This window comes from Pezoporus wallicus, unplaced genomic scaffold (assembly GCF_028554395.1).
Source record: "Pezoporus wallicus isolate ANWC-B61680 ecotype Strahan unplaced genomic scaffold, APGP_CSIRO_Pwel_v1 contig_6464, whole genome shotgun sequence".
In the NCBI taxonomy this organism is placed as follows: Eukaryota; Metazoa; Chordata; class Aves; order Psittaciformes; family Psittacidae; genus Pezoporus; species Pezoporus wallicus.
The window spans coordinates 6136501-6158058 of NW_026642130.1; the positions used below are offsets into that span (position 1 = coordinate 6136501).

Here is a 21558-nt window from a genome sequence, read left to right on the forward strand (position 1 = left end):
CATAATGGTACTCAGTCACAGAGCAGTCTTTCTCATTGGTGGGGGCACTAAATTTGTTTGTGTCTTCTCTGTCTGGTTGTCTGTTTTTATGAATCTTGTAGGCAGTTAAGATCTTTTGGTTCGGTTCATGTTGAATGATGAAATTCATCAAAGTACCTATTAATTACTCATGTCTCATACCCTGAGAAAGCCAAGCTAAGAACTTAAGCATACTGATTACTTGGTTACTAGCATGTTACTCCTTTGTTTTATTAACTGGTCTATCAGAATATTTTTTTAATTTTCAGATTTATTTAAGTCTTTCTCTGGAAAACAAGATAAGGGATTTTATTTCATGAGGAGGCCTTGATTCTTGTTACCTCCACGCGTGCTTTGTTTTTGCCCATTGCAAGACTGTACAGAGACTGTAGTAACTTGTTTTGCTGGTACTGTTGTGCCATTAGCACCAAATGTTTGAAAGGTAAGTATTAGGTCACATAAAATTCATAAAGTAAAAGTGGAGCTGATGAAATGTCATTGTTTTTCAAATTCAGAATATTTTAAGACTTTGTCAGGATAGGAACGCAGGCTGGCCAGGTCAGTTGCTTGGTTCCCAGAGTTAAAGTGATGGATTGAACATTAATACATGAATGAGCACAGTGTTGTATAACTCTTATTTTCAGAACACCACATGAAATTCAAATGATGTGACATAACAACAGTAGCAGCACAATGTATTCCAATTACTTAATAGAGGACAACTACCTGAGAACTGTTTTTAAACATTTTTGCAGTTACAGATACTTGAAAAAAGCATGGTTGATCCAGATAAGTCACAGCTTCTTTGGAAGAGCAGTTCTGAGAGCAGCCAGTTTGACTTGCGACATTTTGATACGGGCTGTTGTTGCTTCAGCTTCAGAAGTAGCAAATAATAATTCTGAGCTGGCTCTTTCAGTGAAAATTTTCAAGGGTGATGCAAGTGTAGTATGTGAAACTCTGTGGCATCTGTGATGAGTGATATCTGCAGTTAGTGATTCAACAACACACACATGAAGTAAGAGAAGAACAGGAAATGGGAGTTACTCTTTGTTGCTAAAAATATGATTGGAATGCAAAAAAGTACCTATTATGGCTATACTAATAAATGTATCAAAAACCAGACCTGCCTTAAATAATGCTTTTGGTCTTATCTTTCGAAGGTCAAGAATTTTACTAATTGAAACCTGTAACTCCTGGTGTTTTCACTGCACTCTTAGTGTAGTCATATTATTATGAGTTTATTAAGATAGGGCTAATGTCTTTCTAATGGAGAGGTATTTTTGCTCATGGGGACTTTACATGACATTGAGATATTTGTCTAACCCAGATGATAATTGATTCCTTAAGTTTGTGAAGTTGTCATGGTCAAAACTTTATTGCTGTGTGCTGTGGAGCTCAGCATTATAGGCTAAGAGACTACATTTCAACTGGATGCTTTGAAGGACTGTTCTTGGTGGTATAGGATGGACAGGGCTTGTGGCTGAGATCAGGGTCAGAAGCAGGAGGTTTCAGCTGGGGTAGGTGGGAAGCACTGTGGGCATGCAGCCGGAGTACTGGGTCCAGCTCAGGACCAGTGTGCCTCATGGGGCTCATGTACTGGTCAGGATCTCCCCACATTCTTCTGTCTCATTTGGGGAATGCATTTTTACCCATCCAAAATAATGCTACCTAGCTTATTTTTCATGTTTTGATTGCTATATGCTGATCTTTGGTTTTTCTCCCATGAGGTTTCCCTGGGTTTTGTTTCATCAAAGATGAACTACATTTCTTTGCTTTAAAGGCATCTTGTGGCTTGTCTCCTCTCTGCTTGTCAGCTTACTCAGTTTTGAGAAGTTAAGCCTGCAGTAGTTTTGTGCACCTGCCCAAGTTGAAAGCAGATACCTATGATGTAAATCGAAGTCTTCGCTGAATGTTTTCCCTTCATTAGTTTTATAAATAGTGAAAGATTGTTTTCTGCTGAGCATAGAAGACTGCCTGCATTTTCTGTATCTTTTGTTTTATGCTTAGCTATAGCAGTTCATTTGATGTTCTGTATACTTTGCACTGTTACCTGGGAATGAAAGCTGAGCAACAAGTTAATAGAAGCTCTTGCATCGTAAGAAGTTAACACTAAGAATTCTTCAGTTAGGTTTTTTTTCCTCTGGTAGGAGGCAGATTTTGCTTGCACTTCTGATGGAAGGACAGGATTGGGCTCAAAAACATCCTCTAAGTTGGCAAGATTTGAAATGGATAAGTTCTTAAGTAATATGCTCTGAATGTTTCCAGTCACAGTTGAAGTAAGAAAATAACAGAAAAGTCCACATTGACATAAATTAAGAATCACGATATGGAAGTGGAGAGCTGCAGGTTTCAAGGTTTGTGGACCTCACTGAACAGCATCTTGGGGCTTTTGTACAATGCTTGCAAATAATTAGATGTGAGGACTGATGTGTCTCAAACCAGGATCTAGCAAAAAAAGCATATGGAGTGGGGACTCATGTAAATTAGAAAGTAGGAAGCGAAAAAGACAAGAGTGTATTTTAAGTTACCACCCATTCAGGAGCAAATGTATCACTCAGCATTCTGGAGGGGTTGTTATATGCAGCCTGGAGTTCCTTCTCTGAGATAGAAGCTTGGAACCTTTTAGAAATGTATCTTATAAATAATCTGCCATCTGCTTTTTGTTTTCTTTTTTTTGCTTTCTTTTATTTTTCTTTTCCTTTTTAAGTAACGCAAGCAGAGGTGGTGACTTCTGTCTGTGTCTGGGATCAGGTTAGTGAATGTATGCTTCCGGGGCGTGACGGAGCTGGGGTCTATTCCCATCTTTTCCTGAGGAAGTTAATGTACACATCTCCTGGAACAAGGGCCAGGGATCTAAATAGTGGGCTTCCTGAAATGGGTTTCTTATTCCCTCCTTCAGAGTTTCTTCTTTGCAAAGAAGCAAAGCTGGAGGGGCATGGACAGAGAGGGACCTGTGGTTCTGTGGCTTAATGGTAGATAATTTCATGTAGGAGGTTGAAGTCCTGAGTTGGTGTTACTATTCCAGACACTGGGCATGGATTTCCTGAAATGACGGTATAATAAAATGCGGGAAAGCCTCCTCCTGAGAGGAAGGAAAGATCAGTTTCAGTCTCCAGAGACAGAGGGGAGAGTTGAACTGGGTCTTGATATTTTGAATGGGTGCTTTCACAGCTGAGCAGCTGTGTAAGAAACAGAGTAAACCCATCAGTACTGACCACACAATTATGTTTTTTACAGAAACAGAGATTCTTGTATTTCGCGTGGCATCCATTTTGCATGGTTACTATATTCAGAAAGCCTGTTAGTTGGGTAAGGTTGGCAGAAGGATATTTGTCAGAAAAAAAAACATTTTTTGGTGTTCTGTTTTTATTACTGTTTAAAAGCAAATTGCTCTGTAACAGCGAGCAAGGAAGGGACTTCGTACCTCAGGGTTAAGCAATAAATATTTAACACTTTTTTTCATTGGGTTTGCTTTTGGTTTTTTGTGGTGGTTTTTTTTTTTTCTCCCCCCCCCAAAACTGTGAAAATAAGGCATGCAGTGCTCTTACCTGCAGAAACAGAGGGGAGCAGGAAGAGCTAGCAATGTGCTAGCTGCCTGGGTTTGACTTCTTCGTTTTGTTACTGATGTCATTCATTTGCTATGAGTGGGTGGACTTTGTGAGGCTGGCCACAGTACACCGTGAAAAGGCCATGTCACTGTGTGTAACCCCACTGCATAGAGGTAAATTGTTGGCCTGCCAAAATGTGTGGTGGGTTTCTTTTATTTTTTAATCAGTAAATTTTCTACTGGTGTGTCTGAAACAAACAGAAATCCTGGACTGCTGGTTTGTAATCCCTTACTGATGCTTATTATTCTCTGATTTTTCAAGAGAATAATCCAGAAAAAGCCGAGCAACTATATGGGTTATTACACTGTCACTGTTTGCTTTGCAAACACTAATAATAGTCTGTTGTCCACATCTACAGGTGTTGCAAAGAGTAAATTGGTCAACTAGTACTGCAGTCTCTGTCCTTGCTAACTGGTTCTTACAGTTCTTACATCCACAATGTATCTTCTTTCTGTCCCTGAGAAAAGCAGAAGAGTAGTAGTGTGTCCACACAAGGTGCTTCTATGGTATTTGCTTCCCTCCAGTTAAAACTGGTGGGACAGAGCCTGATGCACCAGACCTTCATTCCTACTAAAACTATCTGGCTGTGGTTTTCCTGAGAAATATTTTGGGAAAAAAAAAATTGATTCAAGTATAAATATTAACAAAGGTTGTGGTAAGGCTGTTCTTCATAAAATGTCAATATGCTTGTGATGGAAAAGAAGCTTTTTTTCTCTTTCCTGAAGTCATCCCACCTCTGATGTTGTCTAATTATTTCAGCATGGTTGTAAGGTCCCCCCTTGCTTCTTGAAGTCTCCTGATTTCTTTTCTCAACTTTTACCAACTATAATGAACCCTGAAAGAGGGAACAGAAGTTGCAGTTTGGCAGGTCAGTTTGTGAAAACAATCAGTGCTTGAAACATTGGAACTAGTCATATGGTTTGTTTACAAGAACTTGGTGTTCTGCTATTTAAATGTGACATCCAAGTTTTCCTGTTTTCACCCTAAATGGCAGCAGGGCTTAATGTCATCTGCAGTGTTCACATGGATGTTTGATCCTGGTTTGTTACAACGTGGATTTTGTGCTGTGGCAGCCACGGTTTCTTATGGCTGATAACTGAGTTCACCAAGCACCTCTCCTAGAACTTTTTTCAGAAACAAGTAATTTTCTGTGAGGTATTCTGGTTATGATGGCCATTTTTTCATCTGTATCATCTGTTTGGGATACTGATTATAGTCTCTTCCTGTTTTTTTTCTTCCCTAAGTGTTTTTATATGGCATTGGGTTACTCTGTAGTACTGTATCATAAGGTTCCTTGGAAACTTACAACTTTCACCTCGATTAATGATTGAAAGTTATCAGTCATTAAAAAAAAAAGTAAGTTTGGCCTAAAGTGAGAATACTTTGCTGAGATTCCCTGTGGTAAATAAATGATGCGCTCTGGTGTCCTATAGCTGCAAGGTGTTTTTACAGATGGCATCTAGAACAACTTTATTTGGAATTTGTGGAAATAATGCTGCTTTAAACTTTGATGTATGCATAATAACCAAGCCTCTAGAGCACACTGTAGAAACGTGGAAGACAGAATACTTGCTGAGGGCAAGCGCCATTCTTTGGGAAGGACTGTTTCCACAGACCTTTGAAAAATGTGTGTTGACATTGAGTTTACTAGGCTATTTCTTCCTTCCATAAAAAAACTGAATGAAGGAAGTTACATTGCAGTGATGCTTTTATTTTTCCTTTTTCTTTTTTTACCTCTCGGCACAACATCGGAATCTGTCACGAGAGATGCATTGTGTGCTTGGTGTAACCCGGTGCCCTATCTGTGCAAAGGACAGGATGGGGTCTTAGTGCTGGTGCACTTAAAATCCTGTAAAAATCCTGTTTATGATTCCTGGTTGTTTCTGTATTATTTGTGAGGGTTAATATATGAGGTTTTTGGTGCCCTTCAGGTTTGCTATTTTAAAATATGACAGGATCTGCCCATAGACACAATAGTGAGATGACAGAGCTTAACTGTGATTTAATCTCATCACCTTGGTGTAGTGTAGTCTCAGTACAGGTCTGTTTGGGCAATTCGTTCTTAGTTTTGGGCCTAAGGTTGGTGCATCTAATGGCAATGTATGATGCTGATCTACTAGGCTAGGTCAGCCCAGGCTTGGGAAACTTGGGGAAAAAACCTCTGCCAATAATTTGGGTTGGTCTTTATTTTTGATAGTGCTGCACTGGAACAGAGTATCAAACAGTGTGGTATTAGGAGCAACCTTTTGGGAGGACAGGAGGTGGTATGGGTGATAGCTTGGGTGTGTTATATTTTGTATCTGACTACAGCTTCTAATTCTGCTTGATATGTGCTATGAAACTGCTGTTATCACAGAATCACAGCATGGTTCGAGTTGGAATGGACCTTTAAAGATCATACAGTTCCAACCCCCTGCCATGGGCAGGGACACCTTCCACTACAGCAGGTTGCTCCAAGCCCTGTCCAACCTGGCCCTGAACACTGCCAGGGATGGGGCATCCCCAGCTTTTCTGGGCAACCTGTGCCAGTGCCTCAGCACCCTCACAGTGAAGAATTTCTATCTTATAGCTAGTCTAAATCTCCCCTCTTTCAGTTTAAAGCTATTCCCCCTTTTCCTATCCCTCCATGCCCTTGTAAAAAATCCCTTTCCAGTTTGTTGTTGGCCCTTTCACAGGGACTGGAAGCTGCTCTAAGGATTCCCCAGAGCCTTTTCTTCTCCAGGCTGAACAAGCCCAACTTCCTCAGCTTGTCTCCATAGCAGAGGTGCTCCAGCCCTCTGAGCGTCTTTGTGGCCTCCTCTGGCCTTGCTCCAACAGCTCTACATCCTTCTTATGTTGAGGCCCTCAGAGCATGATGCAGTACTGGGGGGGGGGGGTGTGTCTCACCAGAGCAGAGTATTGGGGCAGAATCACCTCCCTTGACCTGCTGGCCATGCTTCTTTGGATGCAGCGCAGGGCAGAGATCATTTGTCTCAGAGATCGGTGAAAGATAGATGCCTGTACACTTAGGTAGCTGTTGGTAAGAGTGGAAGTAGTTACGGCTGCAAGCCATGAAGTGTTTGGGCAATGCTCTTAGATACATGGTTTAACTTTTAGGTCGCCCTGTGTGGAGCCTGTGGACCTCCTGGTTCTTGTGGGTCCCTTCTAACTTGGGCTGTTCTGTGGTTCTGTGATTCTATTATAATTACTTATTAAAAAAAAAAAAAAAATCTGAAAATAGAAGATAAAATACATTGGGGAAAAGGGCAAATGTGTAGCCTTTATCCAGTAAAACTGTAATTCCAGAGTCAGTTGCATGCAGGTGGATATCTCTTGTCAAAGCAGAGCTCTGTTGAGCTTTGTTCTGTTGATTCTCAGGATATTCTTTAGTATCCTGCTTCTGTGTCATGGTTTCAGGCTCTCCCTCCTTGACAGAACAGCTTTTACAGAGAAACATGCTGTAGAAATGTTTAACAACATTGGAAGTGTTTTTCAGGAAGCCTATATATAGGTTTCAAATGTCTCTTGGTTGCTGGTAAGGCCTAGGAAGGGATGCTTTAAGCAAACTAAAAATACTCCCATTTCTTTTAGAATTCATGTCCTGGAATAGATCCATGCTTCCTTTTTTTCATCTTTCTGCAGCTGATACCTTATGTCACCCTGAGAGACCATTTGGACTTGCCAATCATTCCATTTACTATTTTTTGTAACATATATGTATGTATGTGTGTGTATACACAAATGCGCATATGTATAAGGTATATAAAAGTTGGGAATGTCAGGTGTCTTAATGACACTGCTCTGTAATGTGTCAGATTTTAAAAAAGTAAATCAAAACTGAATTGTTCATTTCTCACTGGACAGTTACATAAACACCACAGAGCAAGATAACTTCAGATAAAATGCTGTTCATTCATTTGGGGGGGACCTGGTGCATGTATGGTCATGAGATTTACAAATAACCCAGGGAAAATGAATAATTTGTGTCCTATTACAATAACATGATTTAAATATTATTTATAGGATATATTAATAATAGTACAAATAATATAAACAATACAAATACCATAATAATGATGATAATGATAAAGAGGGAATTGTTAACAGCTGATCCCAGACATTTTATTTTTATTGCAGAAATGTGCAGTGGATAGAAAAAATGCTTTCTTGTCCACATGTGAAACCAGAGGGTTTTCCAGCTGCTTGACTTTTATGATGAGATGTGCAGGAGTTTGATTGCAGGGAGAGGGAGTGGGGGGTGTGTGATATTTCTGTACTTAATATTAAATCCATGGTTTTATTGGGAAGTGAAGGGTTTTCTGGGGGGAGAAGGTTTGGTATCTGAAGAGGGAGTGACAGAGGAATACAGGATACAATTTTTATTTCTTTTTAATTAAAATTTTTATATCTTCATCCTGATCAATAGTTTCTCCACGTACAGCACAGGATAATGATGTAGAAATTTCAGTATTTAACAAAATTGTCTCATCCAAAGAGAAAGCTCACGGCATTGTCTTGGTTCTGTTTGTACAGGGGTGCTTATGCTTACTTCTCAGATAAGTACTAGTTAGTGTTTTGCTACTCTGCAGGATTAAAAGCATTACTACAGGTACTCTTGAAAGGATGCATACTAGGAAACCAAAATAAGTCTTAGTGCTCTTATATTTATTATGAAAGTAAATTATTTTGAGACCTCTTTAAATGCTGCTTTTGAGTCTTTATGCAGTACCTCAAGCGAAGGAATAACTTCACTGTGCTGGTTATAGAAAACTGGCTGACTACAGATTTTTATTAGGTCAAGTAATTTTCCTTAGGAATACATCTTGTAAGAGTGTTTTCTTTGTAAATAGCACATGGAGAAGCGGAATGGATGAATTTGAATAATAATTGTTCTTCCACTCTTCTCTGTAGAAGCATTCTGTTACGGAGCTGTGCCTAGAACTTTTCTTATGATATGCATAAACATTTACCAGGGAGAGCTCATACCAGGGTCTGCTAGGACCCTGAGAGTCTCCTCCTGCTATGAGAGGGCTGTTCTCCACGCCATATGTTCTGACATGTTGTCAACTGTTTGCGTACATTATGCAGCAGTTGCTAAACAGTTGGTACTGTTTTCCTTTAAGAATGTGCTGCTAGCTTCAGGACTGCACTGCATACCCTATAAAAAATAATTCCTCCACCTCCTCCCAAATGTAAATTCAGCTTGTTCAGCAGCAGCCTCAAGCCCGGCATTGTTTGCTATCAGAAGTGTGAGCTAAAGGGGACAGACATTCCCCTTGCTCAGCGGGAGCACAGAGCTACATTTTGCCCTTGTTGCATTATTAATGGCACAATGTTTTTATGTTGCAGATGGCTAAGAGCTAGCAAGGCATATTCAAGATCATGATGGCTCAGTTTCCCACAGCTGTGAATGGTGAGTAGCTGGGCTGGGTTTGTTTAGTTGGGGTGGGAGCATTTGGTTTTGGGGTTTTATTTTTAAATGCCGATTTTAGTACCTGCAGCAGCATTATGATCAGTTTGCAGCAGATTGCTTCCTGTAGCCGAACCTGTACTGTAATACTGGTAGAAATTCAGTAGAAGCATTACTGCAGTGTTGGAGTACAGATATATTTGGAGCATCTAGTAATCTTGCAGTATTAAAGGCTTGAGGAATGTGTGACTTGTAGTGTGAGTACTGTCTGACTGCAAGTAGGGAATATGCTAAGTAATAGTTGATTAAACTTGCATACCTTTCCTTTTACGTAATTCAGCAGAAAATGTGTTTCATTATAATATACTATGCTACTTATTTTAAACCAAAATATTTGAATGTCTTGCTACATTGACAAAAATAATCAGTCTTTGTAAAAAAAAAAAGTTATGAATTTTCCTCTTGATTCTGTGCCCCATCTACTATAGAAACTTTTGAATATGTTTCTTGATGATTTCCTGTCAAAGATGTATGAGAGTGGAAACCTTAAAATTGCCTGTGCAAGTATGTGTGTGTTTGAGCTCTTTATTTCTAGAGCAATCTTATTTGTGAAAACACAATTTGCAAATGTCTGCTGAGAAATTGGATGTTGTTGTTTACAGAGCTGGCCAAAACAAAAAGACTTCAGATATTCCACATAGGGAATATTTCTCCTGATAAAAATAGGGAAATAGATATAAGAAAATCTATTTCTTACCTGATTTATTTGTAAAGATTACTGCAGGAGGTCTTTATTTAACTAATTTGGAAAATCGTCACTGCTGAGACAGTTGGGTGAGTAAGGTGACGTGGTTGTTTTTTGCAGAACAACAACATTCAGATTTCAAATTAAACCTGGTTAGAGTTTCACGTGTGCATAAAATACTTTGTGAAGTGATCAGTGTGATCAGCACCTTTGTTTTTATATAGTCAGCTGTAGCTTCTTCCAGACTTGTTTCACAGACTTAACAGTAAGACAGAAGTAAAAGGAATCAGTATATTGTATATAATAGGGAAAGACTCAAATACCAGGGTTTCCCCCACACACTTTTTGAACATAATATAAAGCAATTTTTTAATTGCCACATGCTCTTTGCTCCTTAGTTTAAAACAGACAGAAGCTCTCTTGAGGGAAGATACAGGTTAATGTTGTTGGCTGTGGTTGATTTATGCATAAACTATTTGGATTTGGCTTTTTAGTCCTTGGTTGTGTTGGAGGTCTGCAAATGTATCGGCACTGAGCATGTACATCACTTGATCTCAGAAGTCTTAGTTTGGGAACATGAGCCTTTCCTTCATTTGAAATCCCTTGGGAGTACTGTCTGCTGCTCCCAAAAGGAATGGTGCCACAAGATGCAGTCTTTCCCCTCACAGAATTTTACTGTGTTGAAAAACATGGTAGGAGAATGCAAGTGAGAAAGATTCCAGGGAGTAGTTAAATTATTCCTTCTCACAGAATAGTTGAATGACTGAGTGTAGATTTGCAGTCATATTTCTTACCAGAATTTATTAAATTTTAAACAAGTCAGGTGGGAAAAAAGGTAGTTTTAATGTGATTTCTTGATAAATCCTGAATAACCTTTGCTGTTGACGTTGTAGTTCTCTAATCTGTGTTCCTCTTCCCTGCTGCTTACTACCACTGTTGCTTGTATTCAAAGTAGTTCACCTCCATTTACCAGTCATTGCTCAGTGGAAACCTCTAATTATATTGTTAGCCCTTGATAGTGACTTCAGGAATGAGATGAAGAATGAGGTTATGCATGAGGCAACTAAACCATTTGGCATTGCTGCAGCCAGAGAGCACTGGCTGCCTGCCACACTTTTGTATTAGAAGAGTGTTGACCCTTTCCCTTTGTATCGTACTAGGGGGAACTGGTGATTTTCCTCTGGGGAAAAAAAACCTTTTACTAAGGTACAATACTTAGCTTTTTGTTCATTATTAGTGTGAGGCATGAGGTAGTTTCTCTTTCAGGGCTACTTTTGTCATTCAGTGTTAGAGAAAAGTGAGTAAATAACATGGAGTAGATATATGCAGAAGTGTGTGATTATATGACACAGGGTGATGTGAGTTCAAGTGACAAAGCATGATACTCATATAGTCTCAAACCCACACAAGCAAGAAACTGCTACAACGCTTTATTTACTAACCTAAGCAGAGAAAGAGAAGTCCATGCAGGACCTCAAGAAGAAAGGGTGACTGAGTTCTGTGCTTGAGTTGTAGTTGAAAGATGCTACTTCACTGAGGGCACCTTGAGCTCAGAATATACCTCCACCAGAGCAGTCTCCCAAGACTGTCCAGCCTCAGTATGTGGCTGATGGCCAAACTGTGTTATACTGAGAACTGGCATAGTCTTCTTTGCTTGTGTGGCCACATGTAAACTTCAGCTTGTTGAGGTGTTGTGTGCTCAAGGGGCACATGCTCTTGCTAGACTGCTTATCTTTCTTCTCTAAAGTTATGGAAGGATGCAGTGAACAGTGAACAGAAAGGTGGTCCCTTTGACTCTCCATTTCTGTCCAGTGTGACCTTTGTGGATGCCTCACCAACAGGCTGGAAATTTAAAGAGGAAAAATAAGACTTAAAGAGTACATGTTGTTTTTTCTGCAACTCAGGGCAGACCTGCCAGTTTTTACAAATTTATCTCCTGTGCAAAATACAAAGGTTGTGATGACATTTTTATGAATAGGTGAGGCTGGGTAACATGTTTCTTCTTATGCAGAAAGGCTGCCAAATACAAACCACACACACAGCACCAGATGGATAGCAGACATTTACCTCTGTGGAGTCCAGTTCTGTCAAAGAATGGCTCCAGACATATCCATCTCTCCAGGCCATAAACAAGATCAAGGATTTCCTACTGAGGATTTAGTTTTATCCTGTAACCATCTGAATATTGATCATTGTCTCTGAAAATGGTAAAAAGGACGCTGTTTCTGGTAGTTTATGCTCATTACGTACAGTTCTCCATCTGGGCAAAACATTCTTAGGAGCTCATCCCAAGTCTTGCAAAAGCTTTTGGAAATCGCATTTAGTTACACTAAGTAACAAATACCTTCAACAATTGTATTTTAAAGAAGGAGTTAATGTATATTAACCACAAACAGCAGTGAAAAGGGTAAAGGCTGTAATATACTAAAATGGACTTCCACTTAATTTGTCTCTGTGATTGCTATCTTTATCACAGAGCAGGAAGAAGTAGCCCTCACTGCCACAGGATGCCTTCTTTACAACTGGAGAGCAGTTGCAAGATGTTCCTGTTCTCCTAACTCTCCTTCTTTTGTAGGCTGTAGAGGTTTTGAGGGTTAAATGTCCATACTGATGCTGCATCTTGGTTTGAGGAGATTTAATCTTGACGATCCAACTGAAACAAGGAAAGCAGTATTTGCCGATCAGTATCTTTCACACTGTTTCCTTTAGTACCATTGGGCTGTGCATTTTTTTGTTTATGTTTGTATTTGTCCTTCCTCTTCCCTCCTACCACCTGTTTCCTTTTGATACAATTTTTTGTGGTGCAGCAGGAAAATACCTCTGATAAACTGAGGTGCAAAAAGTAATACTTGTAACTCATTTCACATGCTCCTCAACCTTTGTAAGTCAAACTGCATTTTATACTGCTGTGAGCAGAATTGAGTTTTGTGTCTCTGCACTGAGGTGTGTTAGAGACTAGGATAAACATGAATGGAATGAGTGAAGTCCTGGTTCCACTGATGATAAGTTCTGCTGCATCTTCTCCATTAAAAAGTCTGTCTCAAGATCCATGGTCTGAATTTTTTTGAGTTAGGAGGAGCCCTGGTCATCACACTTCAATTAAAACCTACTTGAATGCAACCTGACTCTTAAACTTGTGTGCACTGTAGATAAGGAAACTGTAGACTTGAGTATCAACAAATGTAGATAAAAATACTAGGGTGAATTAGACCTTGCAAAGAAAATACCAGAACGTATGCTCCTATCTCAAAGAAGGAAAAGGAAAGAAATTCTAAGACAAGGACAAATATTTTCTCTGTTCTTACTTATAAATTAATCCTTCCTCTCGCTTTTTTAGTGAGGACAGTGGTGTCTGTTGGTATGGAGCAAAATTCATATGCTCTAGTTAGAAGGGTGTCTATCTTCCACTGCCACACCCTTCAAAAAAATAATTTCCCACTGTGTGTACTGTATTAATTTTTCCTTACTCCTGACAAGTCAGAAATAGGGCTATAGGATTGCAGAACACAAAGTGACTTATTCACATTTAATTATGAGAATGATGTGATTCACACAGAAAATGTAAGAGAAACTGTGGAAGGAAGAAATAATTAGACATGGAGGTAAATGTTAAATTGGAATAAGTTGAACTAATTTTTTTAGAAAGGAAGATTTCATCTTATGCCTTCTTCAGTAAGTGAATTCTGTAGACAAAGTATAAACAGATCCCATGTTTGGACTTCATTAGAGAAATAACTAGCTGAAGGGGAGAGAAAGTGCAAATTTTAAGCTGGGATGTTGTCATAGTGATATTCTTCTGGATTTTTAGCTTGAGACCAGTTTTAGTTGTTACTGTTTATGGCAACATCATCAGTAAAAAGCAGATGTATGCTGGTTAAATGGACTGATGACACAAACTTAGGAGTAATTTTCCAGCCAGAATGATACAGTATGAACTGCATAACATTGAATTTCATCACACTTCTGTTGTGCTGTCTTCAAATAGCTTTTTAGTCATACCATTATGGGCTAGAAAAATTTTTGTTGTATGCTGGGGTCTCAGCAGTTGGCTGTGACTAAGGAGGAAGACAATTGGATGTTTTAGATGATCACGTAATAATTACGTGATTTGAGGGAAAAGGAAATGCATCCTAAAATGCGGTGGATGAAATAAGGAGTACTATGTGCTATTGCATAAGGCACTGATGAGACACCTTGTGGGATATAGGGTAGAATTTGGGTTATCTGCTTAGGAGGGAAAAAAAAACAGGAAGTGTAATAGGGGCACTAGGCTTCAGTGTTAATCCAAATAAATGAATGAAAAGTGTTGAGAAAGACTAAAGAGAATGCCTTTGTTAACCTATCAAAAAAAAAGCTGACATTTTTATTTTGTTATATTGCTTTACAGTAAATAAATTTGTTTTTTTTTTTCTTATTAGAGAAACAAGGAGGAAAATACCTTTTTTTAAGTACATTGTTAGCACAAGGTTAAATAGAGATGGATCAGCTCTTGGTACAGTTGGTTTGGAAATGGGAACGGTTCTGTCAGCAGTTACATTCTGGATCATGGTCAAGGAAAAGGTCTGATCGCCTTAAGGCAGAGCTTGAATTTTAGGAAGGAATGAATGTGTTAAGAGTTTCTTGGAGTAGCAGCAGTCTGGACATGGTGACCTTGGAAGTCCCTTCCAATCCTGTGCTCCTAAAATGTAAAAAATAAGCTAAATAAAAAAAGTAGGTAATAACATAATAAAGATTAGTGTTAGATCTTCATCCATTGGCTTAGTTTAAGCCTATAGCTGTTTTGTCTTGCTAAGATTTTATTTTATTAGTATCATGTGTTAGCTTTTGTAAGGTAAGATTACACTGAGTGATGTCTTTTATCTGGAGTAATAATACTATAATATAAGCTGCTTTCTTCATTTTGATATCAGCGAGACTTCCTGATGATTTTTCTTCAAAGCATACAAAAGCCTAAACAAAAAAAACCCCACAAGATGATGTACAAATATTGCCCCAAAGTGGAGCCACATTACTGAAGGCTTAGAAGAAAGGACTCGGAAACATGAATCTATCACATGACCGAGCTTCAAAGGAGTTTGACCGTTAAAATTTTCATTTTATTGAAAGTTTAGCTCCAGAAGTTTGGGAAACTTACTAATCTGATAAACCACTTGGTGTGGTTGTTATAATTGATGGTTGATGAGCATTGTGTGAAGTGGTACCATCTTACCATCTACTAAATTCCATGTCATCTGTGATCATCGTGACCACTTTCAACAGGCCATAGACGGTATTAATCAGTATTGGCAGAATGAGTTCAGGTTTAGGCTACTAATTACAATAGCAGGAATAAACATGTTTTTATACACTGTTGTCTGTCAAAGGTATTTATATAATGCTGTGTTGCTTTACTTGGAAATCTTGTATGTGCAGGCTTTTCAATGTACTGCATCAGTTCTGTAGGACATCTTGTTTTTCTACAATGGAACAGTAACCTTAAATCATAAGTGAGAGAGCTAGAAGGGGTGAAACCCTGGAAAGTTGAAGGAATATCAGTGTTCATGGGACTAGCCTTCTTATCAGGTACCTTCAGAGAAGTTATTAAAGTAACTCAGACATTTGTGGTTTAGTTGGATGTGTAGTTCCTTGTGTGTGAGTCTCAAGAGCAGGTAAGATGAGCTGAATATCAAGAGCTGTCTTAGTGCTCCTTATTGAAATAATTTGCTTAAAAGTTATATGTATTAATAACAGTATATTTAAAGCATGTATAAACATTCCCCCTTGCATTTCTTCTCATAGCCATAATCTTGTGTTTAACTGTGATCTCTCTACTACAGCTGTTTCTTTAGGAAGCACGTATTTCCTGAAAGTCATGGTTTCACTATTATCAAAGAACTCCACACTTGTTACAGTGTGTGTTGATTCTTGTATGATAGGATGGAAAAAGAGCATGCTTATAATTTTCAAGAGCTTTGGGTAGAATTTCCTGTGCAACAAGTTACAATGCTTTCATAACACTGTATTTCACAAGAAATCTTCAAGTTTGGGGAAAAAAAATACAGGTGCAAGTTGATGTGTAAACTATTTCTGGTATAGATGATGTGAGATGGAAAGCCAGCAGAATTACTCCTCCTATATCTAATGTTCTCTATTGAGACTGGACTAAGAAATACACAGACAGTACTTTTTAACCTAACCTGAAGATAACTCAGCATCCACAAGGCTCACCTTCCTTGAAATTAATCACTCTCCTATTGCCAGCAGCTGTTACACTCAAGGTTTTGGAAAAAAAAAATAGAATTATACACTAGGGATACCTGTGAACAAGATGGCCAAGAGAGAATGTGGCTTCTGCATTAATGGCGACTAAATGGGTTAGAGCTGTTTAGAGAAGAGACAGCTGAGGGTATAATAAAAATCTGTAAAGCCTTAATAGCGTAGAAAAGGGTAATAAGGGAGAGAATACTGGCTGGTTTTTCGTAACTGAAAAGGGAAGCAATACCTAGCGAAATCATGAAGTGTAAGGCAGGGAGAAGAAAATGGGTTGTTGGTTGGTTGCTTTTACATAATGAACAGCTCAGTTTTGGGGCTCACTGTCTCAAGATCTTTAGGAACCAAAAGTTCCAAGTACATGGTATCAAAACCTGGGGAGGAAAGATCTATGCCATAGCTATTAAATGGCTGCTTTTCTTTTCTTTCTTTTTTTTTGCTCAAGAAGTCTGCCAAATTTCTGATTTCTCACCACTGAGGAACTGTAATACCCAGGGAAGAGCTCTGTTCCTAATTCTATTCCGTAAGTGGCTCTATGAGCCACTGTGGAGGCAGGATTAGGGACTAAGGTATAAACTATACCAACATAAATTAGACAGTTTTTAATTTATTATATTTAAAATCAAATCTCCTGGGGCACTGGGAAAGTGGTATTGTATGTGCACTGGATATAGTTGAGAGTTCTGCTGATTAGTAATTTAACGTTATGAGCAGTACTGTTTAAGCAAACTCTTGTTCTTGTTTATGTTGCCTTTGTGTTTTCTTCCAGCTTTTCCTACATGTTTTCTTTCTGTCTGGGCTAGAAATTATAAAGGGCAGGGTAACAAGAGTGATCAAAGATACAGAGCAGCTTCCATATGAGGAATATTTATATTGATTAGGACATTATAGCTTGGAAAAGAAACAGTGGGGATGGTGGATAAGGTAGATGTCGCCTTCTCAAGGTCATTCATCATTTTGTAGGCAAGGGAATTGTAATTAACCTCTGATAACACAAGAATTGAATGAAAATATCATTGGCAGATATCAAACAAAGCACTTTGCACTGTATCAAATAGTAGGAAGCTGTAGATGACAAAAGGTTACTTAGATGCCTTAAGCAATTAGAGATAGGTGGATTTTCCTTCTGTTCCTGAGTTACTGCCTCTGGTTCAGGAGCTGCACTGGCGGCTCAGAAGACATCCTGGGGAAGTACCACCATGTGCTGACCTCAGTCTGTCACTCTGCTGGAAGCTTAGCTGGTTAGTATTCAGTCTGTGCTGACAGATTTGTTACTGAGATTTGTTTCCAAAATTCTCTCGTAATTTAATTTTATTCCAGGGATCATTCAGGAAATGGCTCCTCAATTTCCTTCTCTCCCACCCTTCCTGTGTACTTTTTTAATTTGGTTGTTCTTCTCTTTTCCTCTTTCCTTTCAAGTCTATATACCAATTCTCCATTGTAAATATAGCACATCAGGCTTCCTCTAGGTTCCTCCTGAAGTCTGAAAACCCAGAAATAGTGGTTTAATGGCCAGATAATGACGAGAACTACAAAAATTACTATAAAAGATCTAATATCCCTTGAACAGAGTTCTGCTCTGATTTTGTTTCAGTGTATGTTTTTATAGGACAGTCATTTCCTTTACTCCACATAATTTCATAGTTCATGTTGCATTCTCTTGCCTGGCATTTTTCCTGCTTGCATTTCTCCTGGTGTAGACAGATTTACTAGCTGCCACAGATGGAAACTCACCTGAATCTTTATTTTTGTGGCATTCCCCAGAGATTTGCTAGACAATAATTAAATTATCCTTTTGTAAATTTTTAATTAAGTTCTAGGGTTTTTGGTCAATGCTGGTGAGCAGCAGCATCATAAAAAAAAATCCGTTTTCAGAATGAGAAAAATTTAGTATAAGCTCTGATGGCCTTTTCCCTCAAACATGGTGACTAAAAACTTTTATTTTCCTCATTGAAGACTATGATGCTATACAGGTTGACAGGACTCAAAAAAAAAAAAAAGGTTTCTGACTTGTTTAAACTAAAGGGTAAGATTACCTTCCATCTTCTGTGTCATGCTGGAAGGGAAGGCTGTGGAGTCTTGTCAGCTGGAAGTATGCCCACCTTAGCAAATGGAGGCAGGTCTTGCACCTGGTAGGGGAGAATTTGGCAAAGCATGCTTATTTTATGCTTTGATAATATTGCTTACTTTGAACTTTTCATGGCTTCCATTGGAAAGATTCTTGTTGGTGTGACTTTTTTCTTCTCTCTTTTTTCTGTCTTTAAAACCCATCCAGAAGTATTAATTGCAGGATTAGGGCAGTGGTCATCCCCCTGTACTCAGGTCTGGTGGGATTGCACCTTGAAAAGTATGTTCAGCTTTGGGCTCCTCACTACAAGGAAGACATTGGAGTGGGTCCAATGGAGCGGGTCCAGAGAAGGGCAGTGAAACTAGTGAAGGGTTTGGAGCGCAAATCTTGTGAGAACCAGCTGAAGGAACTGGGGTTGTTTAGTCTTGACCGAAGGAGGCCCAGGGGGAGACCTTATCGCTCTCTAACTACCTGAACAGAGGTTGTAGTGATGTGGGGGTCAGTCTCTTCTCCCAAGTAACAAGCAATAGGATGAGAGGAAACGGTCTCAAGTTGCTCCAGGGGAGGTTTAGGTTGCATTCCTTCACTAAGAGGGTCAAACATTGAAACAGGCTGCCCAGGGAAGTGATTGAATCGCCATCCCTGGAGGTGTTTAAAAGATGTGTAGGTGTGGTGCTTAGGGTTATGGTTCAGTGGTGGACTTGGCAGTATTGGCAGTATTGGGTTAATGGTTGAACTTGATGATCTTACAGGTCTTTTTCAAACTGAATGATTGTGTGGTTCTGTGATTCTGGGCAAAGACATGGCTATGTCATTGGATAGAAGAATGGGCTTGTTCCATGTACTGCATCAGTGTTTGTAACTCAACAACTACAGCTGATTTCAATGGCATTGTTTTTCCAGAATTAGGTAAAAAATACTTTTATATTTGTTGCTAGTGTTGCATCTAGATATGGGGCTTAGGTTAAGCCAAGTTTTTGTGCCAGCCTTTTTCTGTAAGAGAGAAAGCTAAATTAGCTTTCAAGAATAAAGCATGAGTTTACCAACATTGTAGGTTATTGTAGTTGCACTTCTTAATGAGAAATAGAAAACTTGCTTCATTAAAACTTCAGAAGAAACTATTGAATGAGTTGTCACATATCCTACAGAAAACTCTTGTGAAAGGTGGCATGCTAGTATGCAGTTGACAGTACTGTCAGGTTTATACACATTTCTTAATGTATTTTTTTTACATTAGTGGAGCTCTAACAAAACTTAAAAAAAATCTCTTTATGCATCTTTCAGTAAACTTTGCTTTGCTTTGATTTTCTATGTCTGTGGGTTTGGTTTTGGGTTTGTTTTTTTGTTTTTTTTATTGCTTTGCTTGCTTGGTGTGTTGCTTTATGTTTGAGTGCTGCTTTGCAATAATTTAATTAAAAAATGAGCTGCTGAAAATGGATAGCCATAATGAGCTAAATGATTCTGTGATTTTTATCAAGTATAGAAATACTGTCTTCCTGTTACAAACTTACAGTTTAACTGCTTTGGAATCAAATTGTTCTGGAAAATTCAGAAAACAAGTGGATCTTTACTGTTGGCATGGACTGGACTATTATGTATCTCTAAATTGTTTTAGGGATTATACTAATTCTAAAAGCAAAGATTATGTTTCTACACTGAGATCATTGCATGGGACAGAAATGTTAATGTTATTCCTTTACAGATAGATTTTGTGTATAGAAGTGGAGGGATGCCACTGACCGTATCAGGCAAAATACTGCATCATATGGAGTTCCCCTCTTTTTGGGGGCAAGTGGTTAGTTTACATGTGCACAATACTGATTTTAGTGAACTGCTGAACTTAAGGATTCCCAATACAGCAAAATATCTAGAAATCCTGTACATAATACAGAGATAGGAATTGTACTCTTAAATGCAGTGTTGCTGCTGCTGCCATGTCCACATTTCTGTGAGCGTGCTTTTCAATTAAGCAAGCATTTCTTGGCCAAATCTGTGAAGCGCTGCACTTGCCCGATGCTATTTACAGCCTGTCTGCAAGTAATGGTTATTTTTGGATAGCACATCAGAGACACTTGGAAATCTTTGAAGATTCTTTTGGCTTCAGTAGGCCCAATGCTTGTAATTCTAGTGAAAATATGAAAGTGAAGGGAACTGTGTTTCCACACAGCCTTTAACTGAAGTTACACTGAAGTTGTTAAGCATAGAGAAACCCTTTTCTTCTGCCAGTTGCTGTAGTGTTGCTTAATATGCTGAGAGCCTCTGTGGAGCATTTCTGGTAGGACGAGTAGTATTGGGATGAATGTACATTGTGAAATGAGTGAGGTTGCATGTGTCTCCTGTTGTGGCCAGAATACATGGGAGCTGAGAATAAGAGGTGTGTTCCTTAAGGAAGGGCAAGTAGTACTTTGAGATGAACCCAAAGCCACCACAGTAATAGTTCATAACACCTTTGCACACCTACGTAAGAATAAATGCTTATTATCAGTAAGCATTTTCTCCTACGTTTGATATAAAGAATCAACAACAAAAGAGGGAGGCAAATATTGAAAATAGCAAAAATGCTGATAAGGATTCTGGAAATTCCGACTTATGGTAAAATGTTCTGTGTATTTTCAGACTGCTGGAGTGTTTATTCACCACTGAGGAAAAATTAGAAATGTGATTCAACATCTCAAGCATTAAATATGATCTGTAATAAATAATGTGGTAAACTAATCTATGAACACAGACAGAGAAAGACTGGAATTATTAGATTTATCCCAGTATTTCTTACACCAAACAAGTCTCTCATGGCTCCTAATGAGAGACAGTAATGTGATTACTGGTTGCATTAAGGAAACCCCCTTGTTCTGCAGCTTGAGGCATGCTGCTGCATGTCTGCGTTGAAATTTCCCCATCTTTAAACACGGGGATAAATATTTATTTAGGGTCATTATGACACTTAATGCTGGATTTTTTGGATCGTTTAAAAGGTGGTGGTGTAATCTCTCATCTCGTGACTTATGTCTACAAGGAATGTTCTTTCAATTTAGGTTTATTATCTCTGTGGAGTTAATTAACTTTGTAGGTCACAGGAGCATAGTTCTTATTAGAGAAAAGGAAGCAACGCCTGTCAGTGAAAAACACAGTTCTTTGGAGAATGTGGGAAATGGCTTGTGATTGTCCACAAATTAAAAGTTGCCTTTATCCTTTGGTACAACTGCCTTTTGCTGTGGGTAGTGCTAACCAGGGGCAGAGGTCATGCAAAGCATTTTTAAGTCTATTTACTTTTCTTCTAAGATTACACTTTCTTTTCTTCCCTCTTTTTCAATGGCAGCTTACCGTTTTAGGGAAAGAACAGTATTTCCATTTCTGATGTTGGCAGCCCATCAAAGCAAGTCCTTTATTTTCTTCAGGAGATTATCTGTCTCATGTGGTGTTGTAAAGACATTTTTGGAGCCCCCCTACTAAGTGCTGTGATCCTGCCGTAAACAGACTCGCA

At 38.8% G+C, this 21558-nt stretch overlaps 1 protein-coding gene across 3 annotated transcripts in view; it reads left to right on the forward strand.

Annotated features, from left to right (window-relative positions):
* The window catches only part of ITSN2 (intersectin 2), an 83677-nt gene that overhangs the window by 4603 nt on the left and 57516 nt on the right, over window positions 1–21558 (forward strand). For all 3 annotated transcript variants that reach the window (XM_057427603.1, XM_057427604.1, XM_057427606.1), the window contains exon 2: window positions 8955–9018. In XM_057427603.1, coding sequence (XP_057283586.1) covers window positions 8988–9018 — 31 coding nt within the window. In that variant the 5' untranslated portion in view covers window positions 8955–8987. The remainder of the gene's footprint in view (window positions 1–8954; window positions 9019–21558) is intronic.